We start from the raw sequence: 23,198 nt of genomic DNA, 5'->3' as shown, positions 1-23,198 counted from the left end.
GTCAATATTGCACTTGATCATTGTTGGTACCTTAGGTCCATAAGATAATGGTTTGGGTTGACCAAATACATCTTAAAAACTCATTTTTGACCATTTAAAATCTTTGAGTCGACTCATAAAATCTTTGAGTCGACTCATAAAATCTTTGAGTCGACTCACTCATGCATGTCATTTTCTCTGTAACTCACGAGTCTGAACAGGTTGAGTCTTTGAGTCGACTCATTTTTGGAAAAACAAGATGAGTCGACTTATCTCCTGTTTGAGTCGATTCATAACCTATTTTATTTGAATTGTGTTGCTGCGGGTCTGAACAGGTCGAGTCTTTGAGTCGACTCATTTCTAGAAAAACAAGATGAGTCGACTCATCTCCTGTTTGAGTCGACTCATAACCTGTTTTATTTGAATTGTGTTGCTGCGGGTCTGAACAGGTTGAGTCCCCAGTGTGAAAAGGTCGAATAGCCGCTGATTTCACTCATTTTTTTGTTGTGTATTTTTGCTAAAAAATTATGTTGTGTTTTTTACTTGGTCCATACATCATATATATATATACTCTTGAGTCTCATTTTCAATATAACAACAAGAAAAGTGAAAGATATACACTAAAGTTCATCTTCATCTTCATTCTTCATTGCATGTTTCAACAACTACACATGACAATTTTTGTTGATCATAGTGCATTATTATGGTGATAACGTCCAAATAGGATTGTGTAATCTTGGTTTTGGTATAGGTTTTTAGTGGTTTTTTGTTGAATAAAACCATAGGGTTTTGTCCTCCAAGATTTGGGGGGTTTTGCACAAATCTTTGCTTCATAGATTCATCCGAGTGAAAGGTTTAAAGAACAGTGGGTTCATTCGAACGAGTAACAGTAATCGAAGGATTATGAAGAAAGGTTTGGGTTCAAACGTGTCGCGATTGAAATCAGCTGAGCTAAAGTTTTGGAGAACTTGGAGTTCTTGCAATAAGGTAGCTACAATCAGAGGTTTCACGCATGTCCGATTGAAATTAGTCGAGCTAGAGTTTTGGAGAACTTGGAGTTCTTGCAATAAGGTAGCTACAATCAGAGGTTTGTTCGGAACTTTTGATGCACTTGGTTCAACTTGAATCAAGGAGAGAAGTGAATAGGATATACAACAACACTTAGAATTGTTTGTTGGTGATCATTTCTTCTCTTGTATAAACTTTGCAATTGATAATAAATATCTCAATTCTAGTTTTAAAATTGGGGGCAGACGTACCCTAAGCGAGGACGAAAGGGGAACTGCCTAAACAAATTTGGTGTTGTTCTCTCTTTCTCTAATGCTTTAATTTCTGCATAAATTGAATCTTGTGTGAAACTAATTTGTAACTTCATATCACTTAATTATTGTGCATTAAAGTTGTTTGGTAAATAGCTGCAATCACTTTGGTTGTAACTAAGGAAAATTCTACACAATCAATTCTAGTGAAATTAAGATTTGGTGTAGTGTGCCCACCAAGTGTTTGATAAGATTAACTTCACACAAGTTTGTCAATATTTTGCTTGTTTTCTCATTGTTTTAATTCATCATTGGTGGTTGTCATATCAAGGAGTTGTGTATTTGATCGATTGACTAAGATTGATGTTGATTAGCTTTATCTTAGTCATTTTATTAGGTTTCACGTATATCCGATCTTTCCAGTAACGCGTCGTTTAGGCGATTATGGTCTAAGGAGCTTTCGCAACCTTTAAAAGCGCTAAATTTTTTAGACACTAATTTATTCAACCTCCCCCCCCCCCCCCTTCTAGATCGGTATTATAGTCTTATAGGATCGATTGATCACCTTGTTTAAGACATGGCATGCAGTATTAATCGCATCCGCAAAAAAAAATACTTAGGTGGGCTCATTTCATTTATCATAGTTCGAGCCAATTCTTCCAAAATACGATTTTTACGTTCAACAATACTATTTTGTTGTGGAGTTTTCGAACATGAGAAATTATGAGCAATCCCATTTTCGGTGCAAAAGTTTTAAAATTGATGGTTATCAAATTCACCACCATGATCATTACGGAGAGTGATGACTTTAAGACCAAAAAAAATTTAGACAAGCTTAGGAAAAATCAACGAAAGCCTTGAAAGTTTCATCCTTATGGGCTAAAAACAACGTCCAAGTAAATCTAGAGTAGTCATCAACAATCACAAAACTGTAATAGTTGCCTCCTAAACTTCTTGTCCGCGAAGGGCCAAATAAGTCTAAGTGGAGAAGTTTGATAGGTTTTGATGTCAAAATAACCTTCTTCAATTTAAACGACACTCTCGTTTTCTTTTCGACAATTCATTATAAGAATACTCATTATCATAATCATAATTATATACCTTTACAGTTTCACCTTTCTTATGTGCCATCAAACAAAAGTTGGCACACTCATCATCTGAACTCGAGCAAGAATCAGAGGACGAGCTCTCATCTTCTTTTTCCCACGCGATGTAGGTTCTACGAACTTTGGAGTTTTTTTCCTTTTGACTTGTAAAATTCTTTATCTTTACTTTTATGATGTTTGGTGAGGCTTGGGCAAGTGATTATATAATTTCCCAATTTTCTACACTCGTAACATGTGATATCATCATCATTTTTCTTATTTTCTTTCTTAGGTGGGTGAGTATTTCTGAAATTTGCTAGTCCTTTTGTCATAATGCTTGAGCTTGTTTCTCTTTAAGTATCTATTGTAGTGTCTGATGAAGAAACTCATCTCTTCCTTTTAAGAAGTTACTTCGTCTGAGTTTTCACTTTCTTCCTTTGACTTCTTCCTTTTAGATGATGAAGCTTTCAAAAGATCTTGTTTCTCTTCTTTACCTTTCTATTTCCATTTCAAATTTACTTCGCTATCAGTTAGTCATTTCAGCTCATTCTCATGCTCGACTATCTTTCCAAAAGTTTTGTAATATCTAAAATACTAGATTTGTTTGATTCTTTTATAGCGGTGACCTTTGGTTTCCACTCTCTGCACTTAGATCATAATATTTTGTTAGTACAATCTTTATTAGAAAAGGTTTTACCCAAGTTACTTAGTTTGTTGATTAAATTGAGGAATCTAGTTTGCATGGAATCCACATATTTTTCGGGTTCCATAAGAAATAGTTCAAACTCCTTGTTCCCTCATAGAGAGTTTGGAGAGCATCCCACATGCTTTTAGCCCTTGTATGGTGTGAAATTGAGTAGAATACTTTCGCGTTTAAAGTTGAGATAAGTATGTTCCTCGCTTCCAAAACATATGAAGCCTTTTTGTTCTCATCATCATTCCAATCTTTTGGATGTTTAAGAACGTTGTCATCGTCCTTGGGAATAATTGGTCCCTCAGTGACGGCACACCACAGATTTTTGTCAACTGATAACAAGTATACATACAAGTTCGCTTTCCAATAAATATAATTTTTGCCTTTGAAAACAAGTGATCTATTATACGCTCTCCTAGGATCATCATTGTCCGCCATATTCACAACTTTTAGATATCGGTTAGGCACAATTAAAACTACCTAAAAATCTCAACCAAATCTTCAAGAATGATTAGTTTCAAGAGCGTGTCTCCTTCAATCAATTACAGATCTATTGTTATCAAGATTTGAATCAAATTGAAGTTGAAGATGTAACAATTTCGTTGCAATAACTTTGAACTTTCAAAAATATAGGATATTGATTTTTCTAACAGAATCACACAAAAAATGAACATGAATTTGTTGATTCGTTACTTGAGAAATGATGACAAAAAGATTTTATAAAAATAGTTGAAAAAGTTAGTTAGATTTGAATCAAGAGCGTGTCATGATTTGAATCAAGTGAACAAGTGAAGTGGAATAAAAGAAAAATAAAATTTTGACCCTTTCTCAGTTGATTCGAACTAGGAGGAAAGTCTAATTTGAATCAGAGACCATGTGATTCGAATCATTTGTTAAATCTGATTCGAATCAAAACAGACTGAGCTAACTGAAAAATGTAGAAAATTTGTATGATTCGAATCAGGTGTAAAGTGTGATTCGAATCGGAGACCATGTGATTCGAATCATGTGTTAAATCTTATTCGAGTCAAACAAACTGAGCTAACTGAAAAATGTAGAAAATTTGTATGCTTCGAATCAGGTGTAAAGTTTAATTTGAATCAGTTGTGGAAGAGATTACTCAGAATTTGATGATTCGAATCGTGTGTAAAATTTGATTCGAATCAAATTGTTTGAAGGTTTTCTGGTTTGCCTTTGTCCAAAATGATTAGAATCAAGATTTGTGCTTGATTCGAATCAAACACCCAAAATCCAAAATTTTCAACATTTTCAAAAGACTTTGAGATTTTTCTTTCCACCTAACTTTAATCAATAACATATATGACTCTTATTGCACTGACTCATGCAATTGATTAAAAGCATCATGATCAAGTCCAAACCTAATCAATGGTTTATGAATGTTAAAAAAATAAATCATTTCAAAACTTGATCCAGAGAGGTGCAATCAAGAAGGAGGATCAATAATCGAAAATAAATCAAAATGAAAGCGATAAGACAAACAACAAAATAATTGTATTGAGGTGTTTCCCCTTAATATATTAGGAACATGCAACTACATGTGTGCCCTCAACCATATTAAATTAATGTAATCTTATTGATTTGGGATTTGTTGGACTTAAATTAACTTGTGAATGACCTATTTTTAGTGGAGGATCTAGGATCTATGAGAGACTAGATGAGGTCTTTGTAATGAAGCTTGGAGAATTCAATTCCCAAATGCTTATGTAAAAGTTCTTACTAGAATGAACTTATTAGATCACCATCCACTCCTCATAACAACAAGCACAAATGAAACAAGGAGAGTGGCAAAGAACTTTAAGTTTAAATGCATTTGGCTTTTGGAAGAAGGGTACGAAGATATGGTAAGAAGTACTCGTACATAGAATCATAATGCTAGTTTCAAGGCCAACTTAGAGAAAATCAAAAATCAGACTGAAGTTTGGAAAATGTATTCTCTGGATGGTATCCAAAGACAAAAAAGGAAGCTCTAAAGGAATCCAAACAGTTTTCCATAACTGTAGAGGTTATGAGAAGCTAAGAAGACTTGAACAAAACATTCAACAAGAGCTAGCAAAAATCCTTCACCAAGAGGAATTAGCATGGTTTGAAAGGTCAAGAGCCAAGTGGTTTACTGATGGTGACAGGAATACTAGGTATTACCATGTTAAAGCATTTCAAAGAAAAAGGAAAAACAAAATTTTAATGATTAGAGGAGATGGTGGGGAATGGACTGAAGATGCATGGAAAATAAAGAACAAATTCAAAGACAACTTCCATACTCTTTTCACATCAGATACTGAAACTAGTTACGAAGCTTTGTAATATATCGAGGCAAAGATTAAACAATGAGAAGACAATCATCTTGTTCTCTAAGAATACCATTCATTAGATGAGAAGACGGCTTATCCATCTTTCAGGTTTCAAAGAAATTCGAATTACATATAGATAGCATGGAAGTTTATAAGGCAATCACCTCGGAAGAAGATATAATTATGAGAGTTGACATTTTTTTTTTGTCTGATCTAGTTGGCATTAACCAACCTCACATTACTATTTTGTAGTTGTCTTTCTTTGGAGTTAGGTCCTCTTGTATCCAAAAATAATAATAAGATAAAAATAAAATTATACTATTAATCAATATTCATATTATATATTTTATAATTAAATTATTTTAACATATTATTATTTATTTTATTAATAAATTAAAATATTTAAAATCAACTAAATAAAACATTCATAAGTTTTTTCATCAACTTAACCTTCATCTTCTTTCTCAATTTCTTCACCTTCAACTTCTTCATTAACCCTAAAAAAAATGTATTTCTTCTTTATTTTTTTATTTATCATTAAATATCAAGTTAATGAAAAAAATTATCAAAACAGATGCTTTAAAAACACATTTCCCTTAAATCTTCCATTAATGTCTAAACAAAAAATAGGGTTAACAATAATAGTGTCTCATACCACCCTCATCTTAATGCCTTATGAGCATTAGTTTCACCCTATAAAAAATTAGGAATAACTTTTTCAAGTATAAAATATTTTACAAAAATAAACATCATACTTAATTTCGAATGCAATTTTTTATTTTTCAATTATACCATTTAATTAATACTTCCCATTTATTATTCTCATAATTCAAATACATCAATAAAAAATAATTTGTTAAAATGTCTCTTTTACTTTTCACATTTTCATAATTTGTAAAATGATTACAGAGAGTATATGATACTCAGGTATGAAAATGTTATTAAAATAAAATAGTGAGGTAAGACTATTTCTAACCATTTGGAATAGAAGATTCTCACATCTATGAGCAGATTAGAAGGCCGGAAAACATAGAAAGGAAATTTTCCTAAACATAAGTTTTTCCTAAAAAATAAAGTTGTATTCTCTTCTAACAAATATAGGTATTTTTATTTTCAACTTTAAATTCCCCTAAATATGTTTAGTATCAATGAAACAATGACACCCTTAATTTTCTATTGTAACATCACGGTAGCAATCTGAAGTGTTTTGCCTTCAATTTCACATGACATATTTATGAAAGAGATTAACATTCCAAATCTCCTCCACATTTAAATCAACCATAAAACAGATTAAAATTAAATGTAAAACCTCAAAAACCACAACTTAACAATTTATCTCAAACAAGTCTCCAAAGCAACTCATAAATAGACTCAATTCATAAACCAATAAAAAAACTCAGCAAGTGAAGACATATCTAAAAACAAAAAGTTCCAAAACCTACCAATCAAAGAAAAAACAAAAACATAAAACATAAACAATGTGAAAACAAAATCCCAAATAAAAACATACACCCAATTGAGAATTCCAGCCCTTATTTTATGTCCATAGGTGTCACGAACAACTAAACATAATGAAAAAATGTTACCATTACGGGTTTTATAGATAAATCAGAGACTTCATAGTGGAAAATATTTACTTTCAATTTAACCCTCAAAAATCAAAAGAAAGTATAACAGAGAAAGACTAACAAATAAGAAATACCTGATATAATTTTGGGATTAAATTATGAGGGGAGAAAGTTACACAATAAAATATTATATAACATTTGTTAAACTCTAAAATTTGTATCAGATATCAAACTGCTGTCAAAACTGACCCAAAACAGCCAAACCGGAAACTACCTACAGGAAGAAAAAAAAGCAAGCACTTTAAATGTTCTCAACATTACACTACTCAGTGTCTCGAAAGGAAAAATTTGATTTCGGACATTTTCATACAGGAATATTTTGTACTAATGTACATAAAATACGCAAGGAAGAAAGAGAAACATCGTAGAGGAGTAAAATGTGAAGCCACCAAACAGACATCAACTTTGATCCAGAGAGTGGTTCCAGTTGCTCAAACCATATTGGCCCCCTCATTTGAAAGAATGAAACACAAAAAATAGCAGAAGTAATATGAAATGTATAGAAAATGCAGGGCTTTGTGCATCACCATAATGACCACTGGTATTGACCATTTCGCCTTATAAATCACGAGGAAAATTAGTGATTTGTCCTTCTTCCAATGTTTCCTTGCCACTAATCTTGTATGTTATTCTTATACGCATGACAAGAGATTTCTGTAAAAGAATAGTTGCTTCCCGTCAGCCTAACCAGTCTACTTTAAGAAGATAAAATCGTAAGGTACATAATAGAGAACAAATATTTTGTAAACAACAAATAAATTTTACCTTTCCGTGTTGGCTGTTAGTAATTCTTAAGCTTTGAGTGAGAGACCCCTTTCCATTAGCAGGGAGAGTATTGCCGCTAGCTGGATCTAAGAGCAACTGAAGAAACTGAAAAATAAAATACCAACATACATAAGAAATAGATGATGAATAAAACAAGTCAAACTGGCCAAGATTTTCAAAATGTACAAATGTAGCACCCAAACGCCAACAAGCAAATACACTAATATGGGGGAAATGATTCAGTTAGTGACAGGTGCAGACACTTGTATTGCTAGAACTCATCACTTTAAAAGAAGTAACAGACTCAAGTTGTGGTTTACCGATTTCTGTGCGGTTAAGTTTATACAATTACATAGCAAACAAAGGAATGGGAAGATAATTTCAATAGCAATTGGTAATTGCAGAACTAAAGATGATAAATATCATGATCTATTAAAAGCAGTAGATCAGAATTATATTTTAAATTATCCTATGGGGATGTCTTAACAGTACATGTAGAAACTAGAAAGCACAACAGCACAAGGCTGGGAATACCTTTGGAACTGCTGCCTGGAAAACAAAATCTGTATATGCATTAGAGGACAGATTCATAAAGGTAGCTTGGATATTGGTTGTTTGTGGACTTCCTGGCTGTTTAGAGAGATTGAATGTCAACCTCAAGGAGCTACTCTCAAATGCAGTTATTGACGGATAAACCGGTTCATTGCTTTCTATTGAAGACAAAAGAAAAATGGCAATTAGTAATTAGACTTAATATTAATCAACGTTCTTTTTGCATTGGTTAATCAAAGTTTACCACTTGCTGATGGACCAGAGGCAAAACCATCCAACAAATCTGTCATAGAAGCAACTCCAGCATTTGAAGATTCCAGTGAAGAATGCGACACTGGTGAGAGATCATCCAATGATGATGCTGGTTCCCTTTTACTTGTGCCAGGGGATAATATATCAATTGTAGATGAGTTTCTTTGAGCAGAAGGTGATCCAATAGACAAAAGATCCAAAAGAGCATCTGTGCCATTTTTTGAAGTATGAGTAGCACCTAAATATCATACAATATGATAATGTTAGAATGAACTATTCACCATAAATAAGATTACACGTATCTTCGCTAACAAACTGTCCTCGTAAAAAATAAAGATGCATGCGTCTTTATATTGCAGTCTCTTGATTTTTCTACTAGTGAAGAAGACAGAACTATTTATTATATTTTTCAAGTTGCACGTCATAAACTACTTCAAATTTCAATGTAACTAAACCCAAAAAACACAGTAAACTTCATCAAAATACTTCTACAACTGATAGAAGAACCATATATCTTCTACAATCATAGTTCCTTTTGACTTTTGTAAAGAAGTGGCAATGCTCTGTCTTTGATGTTCTATAGTTACATTGGTTGGAAAGGAATGCCAGAACTTTCAAAGGGAAATACTCATATTTTGGATAACATTAGGGATAGTTTTACGTTTTTTCATATTGTCCTTCTCTATGTTGCTCTGCATGTGGTCTCTATAGGGATGTTTCTTTGATAGACATGCAAAGAAATTGGCATTCCCTGTTATAAGATTCAAACATTCAGGTTCTAGGTGTTTTATTTTCTAATTTTCTTGGGAGGATGTCTTGTCCTCTTTCTTTGTATTCTTTTTTTCCTCCTACATAAATTTTCTTTATCACCCTTGAAAAAAAAACTGTCAATTCTATATTTGATTCAGCCATTGACCAAGTGATTCAAAATATAAATAGAGCTACCTACTTATTTATGGAAAAAACTATAGTGGCAATTCTTAGATAAAAGATATTTACTTATACCTGCATTATTATTATAAGCAATAAGTTAAACCACAAACACTAACCAGACTGTTGTGACCCAAATGACTGATCAACACCAAGAAGATCGTGAAGAAAATCACCACCAGAAGAGCTTGGTGCAGGAGTATCATCTGCACCTAGATCAAGCAGATCTAGAAGAGGAGCCGCAGATTTGACTGCTCCATTCGGAAGACTAACTGAAGGTCCTGTTGGAGTTGAAGTTGGAGTTGAAGCTGCATCAGGCAAAGACCCAGACCTCCTAGCATTGAAAGCCGCCTCATCCAAAACTGGCATCCTTTCTACAAGTGTAGAACTGCAATGTCAATAAACAAATCTGATTATCGGGTTCCTCTTAAAAGTCGGTGGTAGAAACCCAAGTTCTCGACATATTATAGTAAGAAATTCGAGTAGCCTCACCTAATATTTTGATGCTTTGCAATAATTGAATTGAACTCTATAGATCTTTGCTGCAATTCTAACACTAGGTTCCCCTTGTACTGAATGATTATTTCTCTGATTCTCCTATACATATAGAACAAAAGAGAGATCAAAACATTCATGTCAAATGTGCAAATACAAGAGGATATGAGACTAATATAACTATACGAGTATTTGATTTATAAAAGGAGTAAAGAACATAGATGAAAAAGAACCACTTATTGTTATAGAGAAGAATACACATTCATGGGATCAATCAGGCTATGATTCCAACAGTTTTAAGCCAGACAATGCGGGGCTTATACTTAAATATTACATTACTATAAAGCAAATGCAATAAAGATTAAATATATTCATTTTAAGGTATAATGTATAGGTATTCACAAACATTAGAAAGCATATCATACTCTGCACAAGAAGGAAACCGTGAAGAGAGTTTCAATAAGGCAACCAAAGCCATTTCTTTTGTGGTAAGATCTGATGCATGTCGTTTTAAAGCATGCTCTACAGCATCCACGGCATCTGACTCGGTCACCTGTCCATATTAAATAGATGAAGAAAAGAAGACTTAAAGTAAAGAAAAATAAAAATGAAACAAAAGATTATTGATTATTTTCCTATGAGCTACTACTATGTGGAAATGATACAGGCTACAACATGCATCAATAGACAACAACAGTCCAACCATTGATAAGGTGACCTAATAACCTACATCTCTTTTATAAAGAAAGGAAAACACGAAGAAGGAATTTGGCATTGCCTCATTACTCCTACAAAAACGAACTAAGCAATGGGAATTTAAAAGAAAAGAGGCGGCAAGCTAGGATCTAAACTTTATGGTTTAGTGCCAAGTACATATCATGCCCAGAATTCTGTAAATTTAGCAAAGCAAATGTTGCGCATAGCAATAACATGCAAAAAATGTAAGTACTTTCCCATTGATTTCCTAACAATATATAGAATAATGACAAAAGAAACAGGAAAAGAACCAGATAATTTATTTCAACAATGATCAAGTGATTCTGAAACTGATGGATTTTATTTGATTTATGACATCAGTACTGCGCAAGGTAAGGCTTCCTACTATATAGACCTGCATATATATCATGTATCATCGTCTAAATATGAGGGAGCCATCAAAAAGAAACCCTGTCAGGAAAGGTATTGCTAGAACATATTTTTTTAATATTTTATAAACTATTAGAACACTATCATCGTTGATCTATGTCATGAATATTCAACAAAATACCATGTTTGGGGCAGCACCTATCGTGAAAAAATAGTAGAACCTTAGGTGGGCTTGTACGAGCCTCGATTAGTAAAGTAAATAAGATGGAGGGTGGCCCTGTAGTTAACTAGAGGAGCTAAGAGAAATTTTAAGTCAAAGTCAACTAAGAAAATATTGTATTTAAACACTCTATCATGAGACAAGGTTTACAATAGGACATTATGATGTTGTCTGATCCTTGAGCCGACCTCACCTCAAGAGAAAAGGCTTTTGTTGTTATTTTAAAATAGTTAGAGCATGTTATGTGTGTAGCTTCCAGTACCAATATGAATATCAACTTATTAAACCATTACTTGAGATTAAGTGACTTTATCATTTTCATGGAACCAGCAACAGTAGAAACATTGCGAATAAAATGTCAAGAATTCATTCACTTACTGTTATCGGATCTTCTATGTCAAGCATTTCAACATTATTGATTAATAAGTCGCCATACTCTCCAAGGCACCACATTGCAACACGAACAAAAGTTTCCTGATGGAAATATTCATCAATGTTATTGCATAAATGACAGCAGGTGAAAATCAACAGTATTGATATATTTTGTTTAAGAGCACCTGTTCTGTTGACGTCTGAAATAACTTGTATAATGCTCTTACAGAATATCCATGAAGCTTGGAAGCATTGCTTATCACAACAATTAAGCCATGCCATACTTCATCTTTTAGGAAATTTCCGGCCTACTAGCGTAGCATAGAGATCAATATTTGCACTTAATTTCTGAATTAATAGAAGGGCTCAATATGGACACTACAAGCATCGAACTAGTGATACAAGTATACAATAAAACACTAAATTTATCTAGTTATGGTTTATGACCACAAGTATACAATAAAACACTAAATTTATCTAGTTAAGATTTGTGACCACTACATAGAAGCAGCAGTGCAGCTTGGTATATAGAGATAGACATAAAAACAGAAATTGAAATATACATGACTGTCAGAAAAATGTAATACGCTGTTATGACATCAATTTTCATGGGATGTAGCATGCCAGTTGTGGAGATGGGAAACAATTAACTACTTATTATACAAAAATCAAATCACGGATTAATACCCAAAAAACTAGTATGGATAAGGTTTTTCATCTTGGAGATTTTAGATCACTACAAAAGCTTGTTTCTTAGATTCATACCTTGGACAGAACCTTAAGCATTTGATCAATGTACCAGATCTTCTCATGGGAAAACCTGAAGTGAAAATAATTGAATGATAACTAACCAAAACATACTATAGAGTCAACTGATGAAAAAACCTCTCTAGTTTATAATTTTAAATTGATAAAGGGGAACATGCTCATGCAAAATGAGCCAAGTCACATCTATTTTAAATACCAGGGAAAAGAAACAGGGTGAATAAGTCACAGAAATATCCAGAATGCATAGATTCCAGGATAAAATACAGAAAAGATGTTTAGTATTGTTAACCCAAAAGTAAATGAAAAAAACAGTTCATAAAGTTTCTAACAATATCATGAACAAAAGTGAAAAGTTTTAAACAAATTGTTCCATCTTATATTAATGGAAAGTCACGAATGGCCCAAAAATTCTTTTAATACAGAAGAGAAAAAAAAAACGTTTTAATTATTGATTCTAATAAACAATCAACTCTAGCTTGGTTTTCCCGCCACCAGAAAACATGAAAAAGAATACAAATGGTAAAAATGTCCCATGTGCAATAAAAAAGGAATGATATTGAGAACCTCCTAGACTCACTTTGAAACTATTGAGCAAATTTTGGTAGTAAGGTCCTCCCTGAAATCTTGATCACTGACTTCAAGATGATCTACTAGCTCTTTCGTTAGGGGCTTCACATTGGTTTCATTCACCAGAACATAAACAAGTTCAAGGGCTCTTTTCCGAATTGAAGCATCGGCATCCTAAACAAGAAGTCGAGTCACTATCTTCTCAAAGTGTAAAAGAAAACTCAGCTTCAACATCAAATAATGAAACAAGAAAGACTGATGAATTAATACTTTTACACATTCCAGAATTGTTGCACGATGTCTCTGCACTGCTTGAGCGTCAGCACTCACAGCCCTCATCAGCATGTTCAATGCCACATATCTGAAAGGAAAAGTTGGAAAATTTCATTTCTTTTCAATAATGTACAGCAATCAAAAAGAAACATCAAAATTTTACAAGAAAAAAAAAATCGATTGAGTATAGGTCCTGGTGAACAAAATGTAGGAACTACTCTGTTTTTATAAAGTACTAATTGTAAGAGATATAGCAAGGGTTTCACTAACCTACGTCAAGCTATTGTGAATGATTATCAATGGCAGTCATGCCATATAGCCAAGAAGAGAAAGCGTAAGTTTACAAGCTTCAAGATTACCAAAGTAATTAAATATGTATAAACAAACAGAGAAGGAAAAAGTGGTTCAAACAATTCATTTAATAGGTGTCAACCTAAAATTAGAAGTCCTTGATGACCAAAACGTAAAGAGAAAACTATTTTTAAAGGTATAGGTAGCTTCTGCATCTCCACTAAGAAGTGTTTTCTGTTTGTAAAGTAATACATAGTCTTTTTTGGCAAATGATCCTTGAAAAACTGAACTTAGACAAAATGTATTCCTTATTCCTGCCTTTACCCAAATGTTTTCATTTTTAGTAATCTGACAGCTTATATATACCTCTGCTTCCAAACAACCAGAAGCACAAGTGAGATCACTTATTAGAGTTTCTCAAGACAGGCTAGGTGTGAATTGATTCTGACAAACATGATTTTTGTAAAAAGAAATACAACAATACAAACTTTGGAATAGAGCGAAGCACATTTCACGCCTGTATCAGATAATTAATTAGCCTTCAGACCTGCTATTTGTCATAATCATGCTTAAATCATGGTCATATCTTTCAACTCCCAACAACCCTTCCTCTTTTTTATTCTTTTATTTTAAAAATAAATCTGACTAGTAGAAAGCAAAATTGGCAAGGCAAAATTGGCAAGGCAACAATTCACTCAATCAGATGATCCAGTGTAAGTAAGCTATTTTCAAAAGAAAACAAGCCTATGAATCTTGATGTTGCATACACGGCACAGATCCCTAATGATTTAACTTAATTTACTTTTATTTACCTGTTCATCTAAAGTTTTTTTTTTGGCTTCAGCTTTTAGAAGTTTCATTTTGCTTATTGGACTCTTAATGATATTAATAAATTCTATGAATTATCTCAGTAATTAATTAATGAAGGAAGGAACCTACATCACTTAATGTAACTGATTTGTAAATAATTCAGATGTTTTATTTCCTGAAAAATACCTGATATTGTTATCCCGATTTGACAAAAATCTTCCTAGGATGTTGATTGCAAGCACACGCAATCCACCATTATCTTCAATGCTCATTATTGTTTGAACACACTCGTACAAAATCGCATTCCCGGCAACTTTGTTTGACTCTGTCTTTGTAGCCACCTAAAAGATGGGCAACTTGAAAATTTTAACCATAAATTTAATAAAGAAAAAACAGTAACGAAAATTCATCCACTCATTTACCATTATATGGACTAGATAAAGAAAAAACAGAACAAAACAAATGCAGTAACAACTAATGAGCTTAATTTGATTATTTTGTCAAGTGGTTAAAATTAATAATGAAAAGGTGAGGCTTAGTGCATGAAAGTGTAGAAGAATTTAACAGTGACTAAATTATGGATGCATAACTACAGCAGAATATTTAATTGATCTAGGCCCAAACGTTTGGGCATGCATTGACTGCTAGAGGCCCTATTTTCCCTCCCCCTTGTAACCCTTCCTGACATAAGTAATTGATTAGTGGAATACAAACCTCAATCAATAGAGCAGTACAACTATACATGGAAATTAAAAATTAAAATATAAAAAAACGCCAAACAACTATCACAGTAACATGCTTAACTATAAATTGTAGCTACCCTACCCAATCTCACTTTTAAAAAACAGAAGGTTTGTGATAGAATTCTTATTATGGGTAGTTATTTTTGTTGATGTCGGTTATATGTAGCAGTTATGGTTATGTGTGTTTCTGTTTGAGAATAAATATAGAAAGGAAAGGAGAAAGTAGGGATGGGATAGTTTTTGAATGGTTTTGGGAGGGAGAGTGACCAAGACTCTCAAATTTCTTGGATAAGAATTCTTTCTTTAGTTTATGGGTGAATTATGTGTATGTTGTAAGAACATTCTGCCATAAACAAAAGTCAATCATTATTATTAATTTATACTTTGGTATTGGTTTCTATCGGTTTGTTTGGCCTTAGTGTTATTTGTATTGATATGCTTCTATAAGAAACTATATTAGAAATAACAAATTTGACTAAAACCTTTTTTTCCTATAGATTCCTAGTAGAGGCATCATTTCTTTCGATAAAACTACAAATTTATTGTTTCTTCTATTAAGAAAACCCATTTATACTTTGGCTATAAACTATAAAAATGAATTAACTTTAAAAGGAAAACGGTTTACTGATTTAATAACACACGACCAAACAGGATCTACAAGAAAGACTAAACACTCACATTACAACAAAAAAGCCCTACTGACAACTTCATTTAAATTATTGAACAAAAAGCATAATTATGAAAACAAAGGGTGCTAAATAAACTATTAGGAATGTCTTAAAGTTGTGTGATTATTAATTAGCTCAGAGATTAACCAATCCCCCACCCTCAATAAAAGAGAGTCCAAGCCCTTCCTTGTTTTCCCAGGTCAAGTGCATATTGCACTAGACAAAAATAGATGGTACCAATTGGTTGCAGGACATTTGAGCAAAGACTCGGATGCATATGATCAAAATGTCAAAATGTCATTGCATTGATGTATATGATCTCTATGACATATTAGTAGGTATTAGCCGGATAAGAAGTATTGTTATATCCATCACCACCATGTTAATCTCCTGACTTTCTCAACCCCGAGCACTAACTTAATTGAAGAAAATTCATTTTTGCGTTGTTTTCTTAATTCAAAAAGAATGGCACGTATCATGATTTTGTTTGGAATTCCCTCATTCTTAGTAAGAAATCAACCCAATCAACCATAGTACCATACATTCATTTATTCCATAAACACCTAATGTGCCGACCTCCAGACTAGTACTACACAAGCATACCAATATCCTGAATCATGTGTCTTTTTCCATCTAAATCACAGTACTCCTTTAATGCATTTGTTTGAAGAATGCTTTCATCTTTATGGATGTCACTTTAAAATTCTTGTTGGATAGGATTATGTTTATGGTACATCACTTTGACTCTAAAGTTCTTCTTGAAATTTTTGGTTCACTGTTACATCTAGTTTTTTCAAATTTGTACAAAGCATACCAACATCCTGAATCATGTCTCTTTTTCATCTAAATCACAGTACTCCTTTAATGCATTTGTTTGAAGAATGCTTTCATCTTTATGGATGTCACTTTAAAATTCTTGTTGGATAGGATTATGTTTATGGTACATCACTTTGACTCTACAGTTCTTGAAATTTTTGGTTCACTGTTACATCTAGTTTTTTCAAATTTGTACACAAGCATACCAATATCCTGAATCATGTGTCTTTTTCCATCTAAATCACAGTACTCCTTCAATGCATTTGTTTGAAGAATGCTCCCATCTTTATGGATGTCACTTTGACTCTAAAGTTCTTGTTGGTTAGGCTTATGTTTATGGTACATCACTTTGACTCTAAAGTTCTTCTTGAAATTTTTGGTTCACTGTTACATCTAGTTTTTTAAATTTGTCAGATATCTTACCCTCCTAATTATACTTTCCCTGTTTTCTCTAATAAAATATCTTTTTCATCATTTTTGAATAACTAAATAACAAAGAAACAAAAAGCTTCCTTCTACGAAATCATCCAATCTGTGGGGAAACCAGTAATTAAGAACAAAAAATTTCCTTCTACGAAATCATCTCTTTTGAAAAACTAAATAACAAAGAAACAAATAATTCAGCTATCGCAGCAGGAGAAATAAAAATAAAAAATATTTAAATTGCTGATATACACTGACCTGGGCAAGTGTGTCGTTCATAGAGTCGCTAGCATCCGCATCACCTTCACCCAATGCCCGCAACAGTCTAAGCAATTTGATATGGAGAAAGGGGTCTGTAATGCCAGCAATATCATACTCTGGTGAATAAGGACTGTTTGCTAGATCCTTTAGAGTTCTCACCAAACCTTCTGTGCATTTCTACAATAATTGTTCACTTTTGTATTACAACAAAGCTGACCACCGTCAAATCCACTTGCAGATATTTTTATATGGCTTTACACAAGAACATAATATTTATGTGAAGCAGACATGCTTGCAAAGACTAACAAGTGGTTCCATAATGTAGAAAATTGCAAGCTAGCCATTTGAAACGAGATCTTACAAACACCAAACATCATATTGTTAACTCAAACACGGTTGAAACGCAGTAACAGCAACAAGACTGCATGTGTGTTTGTAGATATTGTGGCACGTAATGATTTTCTCATGCAGAGTCTTATAGTGGATAAAATTATCTCAGTTCATATCACAAGTACATGCTAATAAATACACTAAGGGCCTGTTTGGATAAACAGCTTATTTGAAGCTTATAGCACAAGTGCTTATCAAAATAAGCACTTATGAATACGCTTGCATAAGCTATTTTTACAACAGAAGATAAAATAAATTTAAATTTAAATTGTTTTTACATATTCTCTAAGTTATTTCCGTATGTTATCTTGGAGAATTAATAAAAATAAACTTAAAAAGTTTAAGAAAAATATCATAAGTTGTTTTGATAAGAACTACCAAACAGTGTCACAAGACTTATGTCAGTAGATAAGCTCCAATAAGCCAATTCAAACAGACCCTAAATCAGAGACAAAATGACTATAAGAAAGACAGGAAAGAACCTTTCTAATATGTTCAAGAGCTTCTGAGCTAACTTTACACAGCTCTGTACAAAGCTGAACCCCGGTGATCAAAACTCCATGATGCTTCTCCCTTAGTAAGGCAGTAGCGGGATTGACAAAATTTTCTGCCAAGTCTGGGACTTTCTTTATGATTCTTAAAGAGCATAATGCTGCCTATAAAAAAGTGAGTATAGTCAACTTACTATAATGAAATCTATTAATTTGGCATATTTTAGGACGGGATGCAGACGAGTTGTACAAGAAAAACAAGTATGCCTCATGGGATATACAGATCCATACAACAAAGATCTTTTGAATCCATGAAATAAACACCATCAAACAAAATAAGAAACAGAAACAAATAATAAGCCATAATCTTGCAGAGTAAAAGCAGAGAAAATTCAAAACTAATTACTTTAAGTGAAGAGAGAGTTGTCGTCATAATGTAAAGGAGACATTGTGACTTGTGAGCCATAAAATAAAAGCATTCACAGTATGTTTTCCTCTCCTGAACATTCAACTACGTGTAACTTCAATTATCCAATAAATGCATTAAGTTCAATTGTTCCTAAAGTGATAACAATCTTATGAAAAGACATAAAATATAACGAAAAGTTACCTTTTTCCGAATATTTGGATCCCTAAATTGCAGCAACCTCTCAATCTCTGGTGCAAGATCACGAGCCATTTCTGCTGAACAAATGTTCCCTAAAGCACAAAGAGCAAGTCCCACTATATACTGATTTGTATGATTAAGATCTCTGATATTTAATTAAGGCTTCCATTGGAAAAATCAAGTCGCACATATTGATTCGAGTCACCCATCATCTATATCCATGCACCAAGCTCAATAGCTTTGCGCATGAGGAAGGGGGTATGAAAAAATCCAAGTATCCCATAGATGAAAGAGCCTAAAAAGAGTGGCACCCTCACCTTTCAAGCCGGTTTTGTAATAATGAGCTAGGTCCAATATAAAATAAAAACCTAACATGGTATCAGAGCATATCTATAAAGGTTATCCATCATTTATATCTAGGCATCAAGCCCAGTGATGGTGGGTGTGAGGGGTGTATTGGAAAAACCAAGTCTCAAATATCGATTCGAGCCACCCACCATATATATTCACACACCAAGCCCAATAGTATAGTGCGTGAAGGAGTGTATTGGATAAAACCGAAGTCCCATATAGATTAAAGATAGAACCTAAAAAGAGTTTATAAAAGAGTCACACATTCACCTTACAAGTCGGTTCTGTAATGATGAGTTAAACTCAGTATAAAAAAACTAACAGTTTCTATAACATACCTTTAAAATTACTCATTTATAAATGGACCTACAAAAAGAGCAATAAAACAGGGGAAATATTGACTTGAAACTGGATACTGTTTCAAAGAATTGGTGACCAACATTAGAACTTCTTGTCTTTCATCAACAAGCAACATAAGGCCAAGGTAACCTATTCTCTTCTCGGGAAATCCAGGAGATGATATCAACTTGAGGCATTCCATTTGACCAAAATGTGTGGGGTAGCCAAGCATATGGATGAACATTAGCTTGGACATATTCCGATGTCTATAGTGTTGATCATTTTCATCAATTGAAGCACGAATGGCAGCACATTCTTTTCTTACAACAGCACGCTCCTCTGCCGCAGTTTTGCAAGCACGTATGGCCCGAATCATGTCCCTAAAAGAGGGGGTATGAACAAGATGGTTAAAAGATACTAATAATAACAATTAAACTATCATGCACAAACTATACAACAAACAGTAATCATCTTTGCAAAAGAGTAAAAAAAAAATAGAAAGATGTTAACTGCGTTTGATTTTGCACACAAGTACTATGAAAACTTTCAATCACAATCACAAGATATGTAGAACAAGAAAACAGAGTTTGATTCCCAGTGACTGTATGGGAGGGCTGTACTTTCAATTTTCAAGTATGCATTATGTAATACTAGAAAGAGCAAAGTTATCCCAAAAGAGATGGTTAAGAGAATCTCATTCTCAGTACAAAAAAAAACAGAAAATCAGTACAAGAGGACTTCCGAATCTCTATATACCATCAAGGATAGGCCAACGAAACAAATCATCAGAAGAAGTCAACGATGAAACCTATTCTAAAAACCCTGTAGCGGCATAGCCTATTGGTTATTACTTTCCATCTGCAAAGAGTGAAAGATGGCATATTGGCACAACACAAGGTCTTCAATCATGTTCCCTGCCAAAATATTACAAAGCTGGTACAGAAAAAAAAGCTCCAAATTGTTGCCCCGTCCTTCTAGTTATTCTTAAATCTTCGCCACTCTTCTTATATAGATATGACATATGTATATAGACTTATGTCACAACATTCTGAGCAAAGTGTGATTGACTCCAGTGACATCCAAACCATATTCATCAAATTGGTTATGGCTTTATAGGGAGCCAAATAAAATCTTATTCTTTTACAATTTGTACATGAGTCCTGAACCTCATGGTCCCTGCTTCACTTTTCCTTCCCGTAATTTTACAAGACTTCCAAACATGAACACATTCTCCTCATTGCAAACACAACCTAAGTTTCCGAGAGTGCTAATAATTTCCCTCTCAAGTAACAACTCACATTGCATCAATAATAACATCATCATTTGAGTAAAGCATCACAATGACACAGCCCATAAGAGTACCCATATAGGCAAAAACTTTATATAGCCTCGACACTTCAGACTAAAGGCGTATCTATCTGGTGACCAACACCAACACCTGTGATTACATCCGCTCACTTTCATTTTCTCAAATTATTTGCAGTATCCACTACGTGCCAGTGTTGTTGTCGTGACTGTGTTAGTGCAGCATAGAATCTCACTTACTCTCTTTTCAACAAGAAGCTAAACTCTTGTGATTGTGAGCAAGTAAAAATACCACATGTGCAACAATTTCAAGTAAAAGCCATTCAGGATCTAGCAATTTGCGATGTTTTCTATATAAACTCAATTATAGAAAAATGATGATAATAATGCCACAAAAATTACTAAGTAATTAGCTTAATTCTTTGCTAGTTGCATTGGTAATTTGGTAGTAAACAATATCACAAATTTTGAGCTTATTATTCTCAGTAAACATTAAGCAATGGTTCTAATTCTTGAGGAACGAAATTGAAACAGAAGGATTTGTATTGCAAACCTCAGACGCGTGGCTGAAGAGAACGGATTCATCGTCGGAAGTTGAATTGGATCCAAATTGAAGGTGAGATCCGAATCGGTCACGACGGAGAAGAAAGGGATGGAGATTTGGATCTGAGAGTGGTGTGTGAATGTGTGAGTCTATGAATTTACTTTCTCGTTGTTTCTTACTCTTCCCTTTTGCTGTGAATTCCACTTGCAACCATTGTTAATGGAACGTTGGTCGTTTTGGTTTGTTTCTGTTTCTGTTGAATTTTCTGAAATGAGATGAAATGAAAGAGAAAAGGGGAATATCTAATTGCACCTGCAAATGTCTAATTGCACCTTTCTGTCATTGTAGTGTCCTAACATAAATAATGTATTCCCCACTCACTTCTCTCCTAACAAATCCAACTAAAAGAAGTAATAAAGTATATTAGAGCATCTAACTTACCACCCTCATATTTTTATATTTTTGTTATTATTTATCAATTAAAATTTTACTTTTATTAACATTCTAAAATCAATAAAATCAAATTTTTGATAGTGTAGACGAAATAATTGATACGTTTTTTTTTTTTTGTGTGTTTTTTGAAAATCTCCCAATTTTTATTAGAATTTTATAAATTTCCGATAGAGAAATATCAAAATTTTTGAAAATTCAAGTAATTTCCATACCGAAAATTATTGAAATTTTCAGAAAATTATAAAATTTTAGGAAATCTTACCCATACTCAAAATTTCTGGTGGGAGTCAACCGTCCATTGTATCTTCGAGACATCTTTATTTGTCTCAGTTTCATGATTTCTTATCTCCATGCATTAATGACATTGTTGATGTGGGTGTCGAAGGGAATTTTGGTTTTCGAACTATTGCAGTTTTATTTGGATGGGGCGAAGAATCATGGCCTTTGATTCGGATGCAATTAGATACTCAAGTTTATCAACACCCTCAATTGTTTTCCAATTTGTTCTATGACACGGTCTCTGAAGTTAAGAATGTGTTACGAGTATAGCACTTTGGTGTGCATGATATTGATAAATAGATGATGATTCCTGATATGGGTTACCTTATTGCTTATAGATATAGTGTCGTATTTGTCTCTCTATCAAAGAGATTTAATATCACATTTTCCCTATTACCTTAACTTCACCTATGTATACGAGGAGATATAAAATCATTGTTATTGATTTTGTCAACAACAATCATTGAGTTCAGGTAAAGTTGAAACTTGATTGTTCATTACTTCTCGTAATTGACTGTTGGAGACAGTATTGTACTGAAGATGCAAAAGTATTGGAATCACCATATGAATGATGCATTAGACACTGTGAAAATGAAGTTAAGAAGTCATCCTAATTTATTTTGTATTCTTGTATATAGCACAGTTTTTAGTATATGTATATATTTTATTGAAAGGTTTTTTATTGAAGTAGGGAAAAAATGAAGAAGTCTCACTAATTGAATACCGGAAATTTCTCAATTTCCAGAATTCTCTGACAAATACCAGAAATTTTATAATTTCTGAAATTCTGTGGCCAATACCGGAAATTCCATAATTTCCGGAATTTTATGGTAATTCTATTATTTTAAAAACCGGACAGAACCGACCGATTTAACCGATTGGATCGGGAATCGAAGATGAATCTGGTTGGATTAACCTTCCAAAACCACTAGTGGATCAAAACCGGAGTAAAATCGAAAAATCGGATTGAACCGTCCAAAACCATTCAAACCAAAGAATTGGAGTCGGTTTTGTAAAACTGTCTGATTCAAAAAAATGCATCAAATTGGCATTTTTTAAAATAAAATAAAAATTAAAAAGTTTAATATTTCAATATCAAAACTTAATATACATTCTCCAATCACAAAAAAGAATTCTGTGTTTTTTTACAACCATACAAACTTCTATGTTTTGTCACTCCATTATAGTTTTTC

General features: G+C 33.2%; 1 protein-coding gene across 1 annotated transcript; it reads right to left on the bottom strand.

Annotated features, from left to right (window-relative positions):
- Window positions 1–7,029: 7,029 nt before the first annotated feature.
- LOC127075114 (AP-1 complex subunit gamma-2) lies at window positions 7,030–21,650 on the bottom strand. Its single transcript, XM_051016561.1, has 18 exons — window positions 21,283–21,650; window positions 19,502–19,804; window positions 18,738–18,879; window positions 18,119–18,292; window positions 17,244–17,423; window positions 14,522–14,676; window positions 13,232–13,322; window positions 12,972–13,135; window positions 12,392–12,446; window positions 11,812–11,934; window positions 11,633–11,728; window positions 10,374–10,501; window positions 9,946–10,050; window positions 9,573–9,841; window positions 8,516–8,761; window positions 8,254–8,429; window positions 7,720–7,824; window positions 7,030–7,608 (listed from the first exon to the last, which is right to left on the bottom strand). Exons 1-18 carry the CDS (start codon window positions 21,312–21,314, stop codon window positions 7,513–7,515), a joined length of 2,640 nt encoding a protein of 879 aa, XP_050872518.1. The 5' UTR covers window positions 21,315–21,650; the 3' UTR covers window positions 7,030–7,512.
- Window positions 21,651–23,198: the final 1,548 nt, after the last annotated feature.

The sequence above is a fragment of the Lathyrus oleraceus genome, chromosome 4 (genome assembly GCF_024323335.1).
Source record: "Lathyrus oleraceus cultivar Zhongwan6 chromosome 4, CAAS_Psat_ZW6_1.0, whole genome shotgun sequence".
In the NCBI taxonomy this organism is placed as follows: Eukaryota; Viridiplantae; Streptophyta; class Magnoliopsida; order Fabales; family Fabaceae; genus Lathyrus; species Lathyrus oleraceus.
The sequence above is the reverse complement of the archived record's forward strand: the minus strand, read 5'-3'. Positions and strand labels throughout refer to the sequence as shown.